The following is a 13,338-nucleotide window of genomic DNA, read 5'->3' as shown; positions in this document are numbered from 1 at the left end:
AAACCAATTGGACTACAAGACCTATTTATTAGCAAGCACTCTTTTGTACAGAACTACATTGTCCGAGAGAAGTGACGTGGTTTCATTGACAGAAAGTCTCCTCATGTCGTCCCAAGATCTCTCTGCCAAAGGTATACTCAGTTTGTCCAACAGTGGCTGCGCAATCTGCGGAACTATAGGCTGCAGAGCGATTCCGCAGACCCGTAGTGTCTCCATGGTAACGTGAAGCACACAGTTAAGGTGGTCTGCACAATCTGCAGATTTACGCAGCTTCCAAGGCTGGTTTGTTTCAAAAAACTTATTCGCCTCGTGTAGACAAGATATAATCACATCTACACCTTTGTAGTAGTTGAAATTTCCATAGTGTTCTCCGACGAGATCTGGAAAATCGGTTTAGATTAAACTGCTGTTCTAAGTACAGTTTCTGTGTTTGGTGCCCAAAAGACCCAAAATAAAAAATAAAATAGGCTACGCAATCCAACACACAGAAGTATTTAAAATTCAAATCTCCAACAAATATTTTTTATTTTGCACAATGAATTGTCATGTGATGTAAAATTCAGGTAAAACATTAATTCCAATGTTATTTTGGTAGTTCTAGAAAATTACGTTGAATGACTTAACATCAATGCCAGTCATATTTAAGATTGATACTTTCTTTGGAATACAGTATTTTATAATCAGGGATTTGCTTAGGAAAATTCATAAATAATAAAATAAACAAGATGAACAATATTTACAGCAATTTTCTATTTCTAGACATTAACATTTGGAAAAAGATTAAAATGTAATTTTATCAGATGAACCATGGTCAACGTTACGATGCATACATTAAATGATCAGAATAAATTAAATTAGGTACCAGAAACAAAACAAACCTGGTATTCTTTGAAGAGATTCAACTAAACCACTAGCCTCCTTCTCGCAGTATTGCTTGTAATGTTCAGGGTTAAATGCGGGGAAGTGTTGGTTTGCGTTGACAGTTTTACCTGTGCATCGGTTGAGTAGGTTCCCCAAAGTGTCAGCTAACTCAGCGTTCAGTTTACGTAATACTTTTTCATTGCTGTAATCTAAAAAGTTATACGAAATTAACATATTTGTAAGCCATTTACGGGGTTGCTCAATTTCTACTAGTCAATATTTCAATGAGCTAACTTTTTTGCGCTCAGTGTGGAAGGAGGTAAGTACGTAAGCACTAAAGCTGCCATCTTAAACTCTACCCACTACATGTGATTTACTCGAGCCGCTCTTTGTAACATCACAATTGAGCAATATTTGACTATTGACAGAACTAGACTTACCGTGTTAAAAAAATTGTTACCAGTTTTTTTTTATGTAGTTGTTGTGATTGACAGATATCACTGATGTAAGTACTGTTTTTTGTCGCATATTCTGATTTTTTAACAAAGTCAAACTGATATGGTTACTTGTTATAAGATATAGCAACTTGTTATGTCATGTCTAATATCTCAGTTAAGTAGAAAATAGAATGTTATAATGCCTAATTATGCTCAAGCTGTGACTGGCTCACAGAACTATATATTCGTTTTGAAAAGTTGGCAACAGCTGGCGAGTATGCTGAATCACTGGATACTCCATTGTAGAAAGCCCTAATGGCATGATTTAAGTACCTAGCCTGTAGTAATATACTGAACAGTCCCAGGCTAGCTCTCCTAGCAAGGAGATGGGTTTCAGAGTAGCTTTGGCAAGTCAAACACTCCTCCTCCTCCCCCCCTCCCCAAAAAAAAAACATCAAAACACCAAAACATTTCAATTGGGTTTCAAAAGATTACCAGTTTAACAACAACTTTATTACTTACTAGCATCACTGTGTAGAGTTCCCTCTCGTAGGAGGAAGTAGCGAAGTCCGGCCGCCGAAAAGTCCTTAGCGGCCACAACTGGGGACACAACATTGCCGAGGGTTTTGGACATCTTCTCATCATCCACTGTCCAATGAGAGTGGACTACGAGGGAGGAGGGGGGCTCGAGTCCAGCACCAATCAGGAATGCCGGCCAGTAAACTCCATGGAACCTGTGTGTAATGTTCCATTCACTGAGGGGAAAGACAGGTGAACTGAAGGGAGAAAGTGTTGTAAAGATAGATTAACCAATTGCTGAGTTTGTGTTTTAGTTTAATATTTCAATTAAATATTTACCCGGTCTAACAACAAGCGTATAACATCTAATTCATTTTCAGTTTTTCACTGTACATTTGTTTGAGTTTCAAAATGTTTCAGTAACTTTAGCTGATCCTTGAACGATTTCAAAACACAACAAACCTTCTTTGGACACAAATATTTTGACTTCTACTAAAACTGAACCAGTCTACGATAAAAGTATTGACTTTGTGCTGTGTGATGTGTACGGAAAAAGGTTTTGGTGCTTTACCTGTGTACCGTATGAGACTGAAAGTAAAATCGGATAAATCAATACTCAACCCTTAAAGGGGCAATTGTTTATATGAACATCGTACACGGCATTGGCCTCTTTAGTCAAAGTAACGAGTACAGTAGGCAATGCCACTAATTTCTCATGTGTACTCAGTGAAAAGCGAAAAACTTCATTAATCATTGCCAGAATCCTTTACAGAAGAGACATCACCTAAGAGTGCCCAAGTAATGAAATTTACTTGAGAATGTCCTTTCCGAGGATTTGTCTGGTGGGAGGCCAGGAGCGAAGGTCAGGGTAGCCAGCAGCCGTCAAGTAGCTGACGAGAGCGTCCAGCCACACGTATACAGTCTGGTCGGTAGAGCCTGGCACTGGCACTCCCCAGCGCACCCTGGAGATTGGCCGAGATACTGACACATCCTGTAGACAGCTACCTTCCTTCACCCAGCCTACCAACTGCTTGTGAAACTTGTCGGGGTAGACAACTCGTTCTGTAAACAGTGGTAATATTTTGAAATAAAATTGTTGCACGTGGATTATTTAAGGTTGAGACTTGTTTCATCACTTAACCCCCTACTGGAGACCACGAGAGTCTGCAGTTGGCGGCAGCCAATAACAAGACTGGACTAGCTCGGCGTTGCAACATCGCCCGTTCACTAATTTCCGACACTAATAAAAATTTACTAAACAATAAATTTTCAAATCAGCTAATATTATTAGATTTGGCAACAGCGCCTGGCCCTCATTGGCTTCTTCAAAGTCACGTGGTAAATAGGCTCCTCTTTCAACTGCAGACTCTCGTGGACCGTAATGTAGTGGCAGAGGCACAGTGGCGCACCCAGGAGGGGGCTTTGGGGGCTTAAGCCCCTCCCCCCAAGGACCTAGGGTTAACTTTTATCGATGGCCAGGAGTCAGCGGTATATACATAAATGTTTCATTTGTAATTTCAGAATGTAATTTTTAAAATATCATTAACTTTAAAACTATTTTTACAACAGGATTTAAATTACATACAGCAAGGAGCACACGTTTTGTAACGAGTATTTTTTAGGCCTATGCAGACAGATAGAGACAGAACGGCTCACTCGCCTGCCTCATAGTGATTGTCAACACTACTGCCTGCCACCTGACCTGCCACTGCCTACGTGCCGTTGCCATTAGCGACCAGCGCTAGGCTAGACTAGCGCCGCTAGTTACTCCAATGCTCACTTGACCTTGACACGCTCGCACTACGTGCTGTTTTGTTGACATCGTTGAATTTTGGATTTGAGTACTACTACAGTGTTTGTTGTGATTTTGTAAATTCAAGCTGTGTTTGTAGTCTGACAAGCTAGACCAGTTGTAGTGATCGGTGATAAAAGAAAATCTAATATACAAAACTATTTTAAACCGTTGAAATTACATAAAAATGATGCGAGTGTGAGTGATGTGGTTGGTGAATCTGGCAATCTTTCTGCAAGTAAAGAGCTGTCTACAGACATTGAAGCGGAGGATGTTTCCGAAGCCACTACAAGCAGGCCTAAGGCCCAAGTAAGTAAAAATAATTTGGACATTGCTTTGTTTAAAAACAAAAAACTAGCAGACAATGAAAAGTTAACAGTTTTAAATGACAAATGGATTCCGGAGAGTAGTTTCAACTTTCCTTACAGATCATATGGCAATCAACTACGCAAATTTTTGTTTTTGTGGCTGAACAAATATGCTTGGCTTTCATATTCTGGTATTGAAGACTCTGCATACTGTGTTCACTGTATGCTTTTTTCAAAAAAAGAAGTAGGTAAGAGTAATGCTCAACATACAGGCCAACTTGTTGATGAAGGTTTTTCTAACTGGAAAAAAGCGTTAGAAAAGTTCAGGCCCGGTCTGGCTCCATTGAAGGCCCTCGGCTAGATAGTGATTTGAGGCCCCCCGCCAGAAATAAAACGAGGACCATGGGGTCCTCTCACGGCAAATTTTTAATATTTTGGATTAAACTAATAATTGCAAAATTTATTTCAATTAAAAAACTTTGTATTTATAAATCTAATTCTAAGGTATCATTCAATTTAAATTTGATATAAAATTTGCTTGTATTTCTATTCGCCTGACCTCTATAGCTGCAACAAAATTTAAAGGCATATTCTTAAAATTGTTTAAATATTCAATTCAAAAATAAGACCAAAACCTAGTTCTTGGAGTTTTTGCCATAGGCCTACTGTTTATCACACATTTTACTCCATAGTTGTACTTCAGCAACAAAGACAAACAGAAAAACAGTAAAGGTATTTTAAGTTAAGGCTTACGAAAATCTTCTGATGATTTCTGCCTACCTGTTTGCGACTTCTCATTTGTTAGTAGAATCGGAACTGAAACCAGCTAACCATAAGTTAAAACTTTTTTACTTTAATTTGTTTTTATTTCGAAAGATTTCCTATCTTTTTTTTCTTTAACTTGTGCCACTTGGGCAAACACGTTTGATTTATAAACTGAACGATTCAAGTGTTAGTACTCTTTCAAACAATACGTCATAATCCTCTACGTAGTAGGAATTATAACAGTTATTGCTTTACTATGTTACTATGTTATGGCATTATATAACAGTATTAACGAACACACATCGGTGATTGAAACTAGTCGTTCGTAAGCACCCTACTCGACTTTTTGGTATTGAGGCTGACTGGTCGAATGAAATCAGCTGTAGATCAACTGACGTATATGAATTGGGAAGAGTTTTTAGGGATATATAAAATGTAATTGTAATGTATGTATTTTTGTTGATTTAAAAAAATATCAAATTGCCAAATCACTGTGTTTTATATACTCATGATAGTTAAAGCCCATAATAAAATCTGTTTTAAAAACCAGGTAACAAATAAATAGGAATATTTGTTTTACTGAGTTAGAGACATTAGGCCTGAATAATGTAAAACTTGTCAGTCATGTAATAAACTATAAATTTCAAAATTAATTAATTGTAAATATTGTCATTCCATTACGTTTTATACCAAAGTATAAAATATTAATGCAAACGACAACACACAATAGGAATCAAGCGCAAAAACTCCAACGTTTAAAGTAAAATTATAATCGATCATTTAACTTGCAATGACAGAAACTACTGAAACCACTGTGCCACTGTGGTGATTGAACGCCACCAGTTGTTGTAGTGGAATTCACTCAGTTTTTTATTCGACTGAAAAAACAACTGGCTTTAAAAACAACCGATTGAATAGTCGATAATTCTTTTTCCAGTCGGATGTCTCATCACTTTTAGTACAAGTGCTAAGCTGTCTGCTTGAGTCCAGATACTAGATTCAATTGCACAACGCAGCCGCGCGGGCACGGCGATATCGCATCACTATCACCATTGACTATATAACACTCCCTTAACTGTAATACAATAATAAACATGTTATTGTTTATTTGTTTTTGCAAGACTATGTCACTGTGAAACAGTAAAACAAAATAATTTTTCATTTTCTTAATAAAAAATTGCTGACTTGATTTTTTTTGTCTTTGGAGGCCCCTTGAGCCGGAGGCCCTCGGCGATCGCCGATTAGCCACCCTGGCCAGACCGGGCCTGGAAAAGTTTGAAAAGCATGCAAACTCGCAATACCATAAGGAGTCTTCTGTAAGTGCAGCAAACTTTAAAAGAGTTATGGACAGTAAAATGAAACCAATTGATAAATCTCTTTATAAAGGAAAAGATGTTCAAGCAAAAAACAATGTGAAAAGAATTATTCCAATCATAGATACTGTTATTTTGTGTGGCAGGCAGAATATTGCGCTTAGGGGCCATAGAGATTATGGTGAGTTTGAAATAAACTCTAAACCTATCGAAAACGAGGGTAATTTTAGAGCTCTTCTGAGAGCAAGAATTGAAGCGGGGGATCAAGATTTAAAAAATCACTTTGAATCATGTGGCCGAAACGCTACGTATATAAGTTGGAATTTCCAAAATCAAATAATTGACACTTGTAACCAGATTATAACCGAAAAAATAGCAAGTAAAGTTAAAGAAGCAAAGTTTTTCAGCGTTCTAGCAGATGAAACCTCGGACGTTTCAACAATTGAACATTTTTCGTTGTGCCTACGTTATGTAACATGTAACGCTTCAAATGAATACACTATTTGTGAGCAGTTTCTCAAGTTCGTGCCTCTAACCTCTACTACAGGTAGCGAGTTAGCAAAAACCTTAATAAAAGGACTTGAAGATAGTAATATAGATATAAGTAACCTACGTGGCCAGGGGTACGATGGGGCGGCTGCCATGAGTGGAAAGTTTAATGGGGTCCAAGCGTATATTCAAGAAGCTCATCCCACAGCACTATATGTGCATTGCGCTTCTCATAGCCTTAACCTGGCATTATCAAATGCTTCTGAAGTTGTACCAATCAGAAATTGCTTCGGAGTAGTGGAGAAGATATATAATTTTTTCAACACTCCTAAAAGACTGGCAGTTTTACAACAGAGCATCGAGTCTGAGGTAAATATTGAAACCAACAGGAAAAAGCTTCTGCAGCTTTGCCCTACTAGGTGCGTACAAAGACATGATGCTGTTTTCGTCACGAAGGAACTGCTACAACCTGTTGAAGTAGCGTTAGAGAAGATTAAAACCTGGAATGATAGGGACTCTTCTTCCGGAGCTGTAGTATTACTTAACTCCTTATGTCAAGGTGATTTTATAGTTTCACTCTTGGCATCAGAAAAGCTTCTTGGTTACACTGTAAACCTAAGCAAGAAGCTGCAAGGGAACGACTTAGATCTATCTTCTGCAATCACACATGCTGAAACGGTACTTACAAGTTTGAAATCCATAAGAAAAAATGTGGATCAAGAATTTCGTTCATTGTTTGAAGAGGCTATACCCAAATCGCAGACAACTTTGGATCTTCAATCTCGATGCCTCGAACAGTTGGCAGGCAGTTAAACAGAAGCAAGACACCAGCAGAAACCCCTGAAGTGTACTACAAGAGATCTATTTTCATCCCTTGGGTCGACTCTTTAGTAGCTTCTTTGGAATCTCGATTCATCAAGCATAAAGACATATTAAAGGGTTTCGACTGCTTAATACCATCAGCCGATGGATCACATTCAAAGAAAGAAACACCTCAAGACGGAACAAAACGTAATTTTCTGCAGCTATGCAGTTTTTATGAAAATGACATAAGTGAAAGCAGTGGAAACAACGAGAAACTTCTCACCGCTGAGTTTGAATTGTGGCAAAACAGCTTCAAGACCCAGGCTAACATACCAAGAAATGCAATTGATTTGTTGAACTTATGTGACAAGGACTTATTTCCCAATATCCACACTTTGCTGAAAGATCATTCAGTACAGCTGAAAGATCATTCTCTACGCTTTGTCGACTTAAGACCTATCTTAGAAACTCCATGGGCGCAAATAGACTGAGTGGACTTGCAGCTTTAAATATCCATAGAGAAATCGAAGTCACTAGTACGGAGGTAGTTTCCATCCTCAAAAGATCGTCTAGACGTCTGGATTTTGTTTTGTAAATCTGTAACTTTAACTTATATGTAATTTGTTCTAACTATATTTACACTGCTAAAATTATAATTGTATTATTTATTTCCTAAATACCGGTACCAATATTGTTTTTTGTATAAAACTCAAAATCACATGTAAATTAATCAGATAGTTGGTTTTAGGTCAAAACTTTAGCCACAAAATTAAACACACTCACCATCTTTCAGCCAATGCAGCAGATCGTCCTGCATAGAACTAAGTTTGAACTTGTAGTTGGTTTCTTCCGTCCACTCGACTGGTCGACCAGACTCGGCACTGACCTTGACCTTAGTTCCGTCAGGGTTTGTGACCTCAGTCAGCTGAGTGTCAGTAAGGAACGCCTCATCAGCTGTGCAATACCACCCAGAGTACTGTCCCTTGTATATGTGACCTCTCGCCAACAACTGGTTCTAAAATTATCCACCTTTCATTATATTTTTATAACAGCTCGGTTATCAGCATAATTGGAGTTGCCACATGACATGCTTTGGACATAATTTAAAATGATTAGGGTAAAACTGATTTTTTTTAGCGAATTTCCCTATAGGGAAGTAGCTATTACCGTAGGTCTCATGGTAAGACTTAGGCCCGGGACCGATTTACTTTTTCATTTTGATGTCCCCAGAGGCCAAAAACACCATTCGTTCAAATTTTTATATATGTATATATATATATATATATATATAGGTATATATATAGACTAGCTGTACCCGCGGGCTTTGCCCCGTTTAACTTCATATGTGAGCTCGTTCGCATGGCTCAATCACGTCCTGGTTGAAGTTCGTTCGCTACGCTCACTCACCTTTAGGTTGGAGCTCGTTCGCTGCGCTTACACGTCTTGTTGCAGTTCGTTCGCTACGCTCACTCACCTTTACGGTTGGAGCTCGTTCGCTGCGCTCAATTGCTTTCAGGTTAGCTCGTTCGCTACGCTCACTCACCTTTTGGTTTCAAATTAGCTGTTGTCAAATATTAAAAAAATAATAGTGCTGCACTCTGTTGGTAATCCTTGTAACTTTAATGCTATTGAACATAATAGAACACAACCAACTTGTTTAATTGAAACAGCTGTTATGATTCATTAATTCCATTTAAATATGAGTACTCATTAGGTTACCATGGGAAACTCCAGAGCCACTGGGGCGGAGCCCGAGAGTCCGATCAGAATAAAAACCACTTAGTTTTCCTATTTAATGCCTAAAGAATCAGTGTACCAAATTTCAGCCTCTTAGGTAAGTGGGAAGTGGGAGAATTAGTGATGAGTGAGTGAGTGAGTCAGTCAGTCAGTCAGTCAGTCAGTCAGTCAGTGAGGGCTTTGCCTTTTATATATATATATTTATATATATATGTGTCCGTGAACACGATAACTTGAGTAATTTTTATCCGATTTTGATGAAATTTGGTTTGAAGGTGTAATGCGGGATAAACTTGAATGAGTTCGCGATCCAGCATGATCGGACCATGGGAACAGGGTTTTATGGGGGGTTTTATGGGGTAAAAATTGGTTTTTCTCACTTTTGACCCTCAAAACACAAAATTTCCCAATTTTTCTCTAATCCTTCTTAAAGAGCTTAAAAAAACAAACAATTCAGTATGTCAAAGTGTTTTTGTACGGTTATTGGTTACGGAGAAAACTAAAAAAATTGTAAATTTAAAATTCCCATGTTATTCTTATGGAGAATATTGTAAAATGTTGTAGTTTGCTTGATTATGGATATCTTTTGATCAAACTTGGCAAATATATTCATTTTCTACTAAGCAATAATTATTTTACTTAAAACACACACTTTATTAGTTTCCTTGTAGCAGCAAACCTAGGTACTCGTTAAACCTAATGTTATTTAAATAGATCGATTGAAAATCAATTCAGCCAAATGGAAATTCGCTAAGACGGCAGGTTTGCTGCGGCGGGGGTATTTTTAATTTAGTTTGGACTAAATTTTGTTCCTTGATTTGAAATTAGTTCTGCTCTCAGTACAGTACAAAATTGCTGCGGTTTGAGTAAATTGTTGCACCAACAGGCCGAACTATGTTGCTTATTTATTCCTCAGCGGTAAATACTTGTGTTTAATAAATGTTAGCGTATGGTTGTTAAAATAAACAGCAAATGTAAAATATTGTTCAGTCATGTACTTTTTTGGCACTCTCAATTTTTTTGTATTAGGGTCAATTAAAACAAACTGTAACTTGCTAAGGTTTTAATCATTCTACAGCACTAAAAAGGTAAAATATGTAAACTTATCAATATCTTACCCAAAAATGGTGAACAGCATTTATGTGGTTCTTATTCGTTGTTCTTATAAAATGTGAATAATCTACACCAAACTGTTTGAAAAGATCTTTGTACTCTGATGAGATTTTATCACAGTAATCTATTGGTTCGGTTTTAAAATTTGCAGCAGCTTGTTGTATCTTTGATCCATGTTCGTCCGTGCCAGTCATGAAGAGAACATCTTTTTTACACAAAAGCCTTTGAAATCTTTGGGCTGCATCAGCCAACAGCGATGTGTACAGGTGACCAATATGAGGAGCTGGAAATATGTAGAATAATATTAAGGTAATAATAAAAACAATACGGAACAGTAAAATACTTTACCTAGCCTACCTATCAAAACTCATGCATATAAATCATTGTTCCTCCCCTAAGAAAGTTATCTATGTGTTAGTTTAAAATTAACATGGAAACATCAGTAGACCTAACCTACTTTAGTTGTCATAAAGTATAGAGTGGTCCTTTCAAATTAAACTGCTGGTTTCAGATCTCTCTGGAATAAAACCTTACCAACCCAAGTTAAGGACTGTTTCAGGAGCTTAAAAACGGAGTAGTAATACTTCGACCCAGTAACATTTTGACCAAACTCAAATTTCTTAGAAAAACAGTAACACTTTGTCCCACTCGCTTTTACTGTTGATTAAATAAGCTAATGGAGTAACATTTCGCCCCCAACAAAAAATTGACAAGGGTTGAGGAACGCAGCCATTCGTAACCTAGTAAGAGCCCCATGACCTGTGCATCCACTTTGCATCCTACTTTGCATCCACCCTGTGGTTGAATGTCGCCCAACTGTTACCCTTTTAAATTTGGTGGAATCTCACGCCCACCAAACACTTTGTTTACGAGGGACGGCGTTCCAAATTTTTATGTTTATTCCTCTCAAACCTAACCTAACCTTACGAAATTGGTTAAAGTTTAGTTGAAAATTATCTTTGTCAAAGCCTTGCGGAACACAGTTAGTGGTAAGCCAATTATAAATCTGATGCCTTTTGGTACAGTAGTTTTTAAATGTTGTTAGTTTTTTACTATCCTTTCAAACTATTGAAGACCTGTCAAATATTTGTTGAAACAAAGTGTTACTAGTGAGCAGGTAGACAGTTGTGAGCTCTATATAAACGTTAAATTTTTAAGTTAAGTAGGCCTAACTAAAACTAAAACGATTCACAAAGCTCCATTTCTCAGTGCCTGAGACTAAAGTTTTAGGCTATGCTACCTACCATATTAAAAACTTGTTGAGTTGGTAGCGCCGCATGATAAATTAATCCAAGGCAGAAATGTAGTGGGTTGGCTCATGTCTTGCTTTAGGCCTAACTTAGTTGCCCTCCATGAACAGGTCTGAGACCAGTGTGGTGGATGTGCAAATTCAAGATTAAAAGAGCCTAAGCAATTTCTTTACGTATTAAAATGTAGTTTTCCTAAACTTATAATAAATAAGAAATGCAATATAATTGATAAGTTAAGTTACTAGACCTAGGGCTCGCAGGCTAGCCAATATTAAAATTTTTACATAGCTTATGGATGGCTAATCGAAATGGCTTTCACGACAACAGACATGGTGTTTTGTTTGTTTTATTACGTTATATGAATTTCTCAAGAGATTGTGAAGACCACTTTTTTCTATTTTCGCTTTCATTTTAAAAGTAGGAGTTTACGCCACAAGGATAGAGGCCTTTTTCAATTTGTGGCCTTAAAAACCACTCTAGTAAAGTGTAAAATTGTGATAAATAACTTACATGAGTTGACAACAGACATGGTGTTTTGTTTGTTTTATTACGTTATATGAATTTTTCAAGAGATTGTGAAGACCACTTTTTTCTATTTTCGCTTTCATTTTAAAAGTAGGAGTTTACGCCACAAGGATAGAGGCCTTTTTCAATTTGTGGCCTTAAAAACCACTTGTAAATTGTAAATTAACTCTAGTAAAGTGTAAAATTGTGATAAATAACTTACATGAGTTGACATAAAATATAGGAGTTGTGATAAAATAATCGTCTCTGGAACTAATAGCACTTGACCAATTTCTTCTTGAGCCAGGCCGGCTTCTACCCAAAAAAGATTTATTTAAATACAAACCCCTCGAAGACAGTGGCATTTTCGGTCTGATCAATTCTCTATTTGGATAAATAAACAACACTTATATCTTAGCCTTTAGCAATAATAAATGTAGCATTTCTCATAAATCATTTCTTCTAATCAAATAGGTTATGTTTACAATTTGACCACTCATAAATAAACAAATAATTTCGTCAACGGCAACAGCTGACCGTGTAGCAAGCATAGAGAGAGGAATTAAACTGGCCCAAAGAGTAAGATCAGACAATAATTAATTGAATTGATTTTTGTTATGGTATGTTGTAAGTTAACAGCAATAGTGGACAATTCAAAATGTAAATATGGCATTTTAGAAAAGAAACTTTTAAGCAAAATAGTATATTTTGAATTCTACCATTTAAAATGCATTGTAAATTTTCATTTAAAGCTTCATATATGAAAAAAATATATAAAGTATATTAAATGCCACTTCAAGTTACCATTTATGGCTATAACCATAGCCTCATCTATTGGAAGGTAGTGGTAAAGATTAGCTAAAATCCTGTCAGAGATGATATCATTATAGCCCTAAGTTTTGGGCGCGTTCTGGGAACGCATGTAATTGGTGTACCAGTGTACCGACCGGTGCAGATGTCCCGGTGACTTACTCACCGCCCGGTACCACCCCACTGCAATAGTCTTTGAGATCCCAGTACAGAAGTTACTGGTACTGGTAGTAGTCACTGGCTTACGGTACACATCGGATTGTAATTATGTAATTTACACAACAACGTGTATTATTTACTTTATAAAATTAAAATCGAACAAACTTGCCCTCACAAAATAAATTATTGATACCTATATGTATTCCCCTATTACGTAATTTAATCCATCAAACTGATAAACAATTGATAATTTATTCGATGGAACCGCCATATTGCAATTGCCGAAGCTGCAGGCTTTTGTCTAAGAAACTGACCAATCAGAAGCCGCTGGTGCATTATTATACACCGAAAACAATATCTCCGGTGCATGAATTTTGCACCGCTGGAGGGAAAAAGAGGAAATGGCTGTCTGCTAGGTAAACTCACCGGTCAACCAGAACGGCGCATTTCCTGCGTGCACCGGTTAACATAAATACT

The 13,338-nt window shown here is 37.2% G+C and overlaps 1 protein-coding gene across 1 annotated transcript; it reads right to left on the bottom strand.

Annotated features, from left to right (window-relative positions):
- Nucleotides 1-15: 15 nt before the first annotated feature.
- On the bottom strand, nt 16-12,398 carry LOC128986628 (methionine--tRNA ligase, mitochondrial-like). The gene is made up of 7 exons (XM_054407089.1): nt 12,116-12,398; nt 10,144-10,421; nt 8,072-8,303; nt 2,630-2,879; nt 1,821-2,032; nt 879-1,070; nt 16-380 (listed from the first exon to the last, which is right to left on the bottom strand). Exons 1-7 carry the CDS (start codon nt 12,255-12,257, stop codon nt 22-24), a joined length of 1,665 nt encoding a protein of 554 aa, XP_054263064.1. The 5' UTR covers nt 12,258-12,398; the 3' UTR covers nt 16-21.
- Between the last annotated feature and the right edge of the window lie 940 nt (nt 12,399-13,338).

This window comes from Macrosteles quadrilineatus, unplaced genomic scaffold (assembly GCF_028750875.1).
Source record: "Macrosteles quadrilineatus isolate MER2022 unplaced genomic scaffold, UCM_ALF_1.0 Scaffold_2__2_contigs__length_208266976, whole genome shotgun sequence".
Classification (NCBI taxonomy): domain Eukaryota; kingdom Metazoa; phylum Arthropoda; class Insecta; order Hemiptera; family Cicadellidae; genus Macrosteles; species Macrosteles quadrilineatus.
Note: the sequence above shows the minus strand (reverse complement) of the source record. Positions and strands in the feature narration are given on the sequence as shown.

Excerpts from the sequence above, each read along its gene's own strand:
- LOC128986628 (XM_054407089.1), bottom strand. The coding sequence starts at position 12,257 with ATGCCACTGTCTTCGAGGGGTTTGTATTTAAATAAATCTTTTTTGGGT. Across the intron at positions 2,880-8,071 it reads GCTGCATTGGCTGAAAGATG|AACGAGTTGTCTACCCCGAC; the intron begins GTGAGTGTGTTT and ends CACTGTTTACAG. Across the intron at positions 381-878 it reads ATCTCTTCAAAGAATACCAG|ATCTCGTCGGAGAACACTAT; the intron begins GTTTGTTTTGTT and ends CCGATTTTCCAG.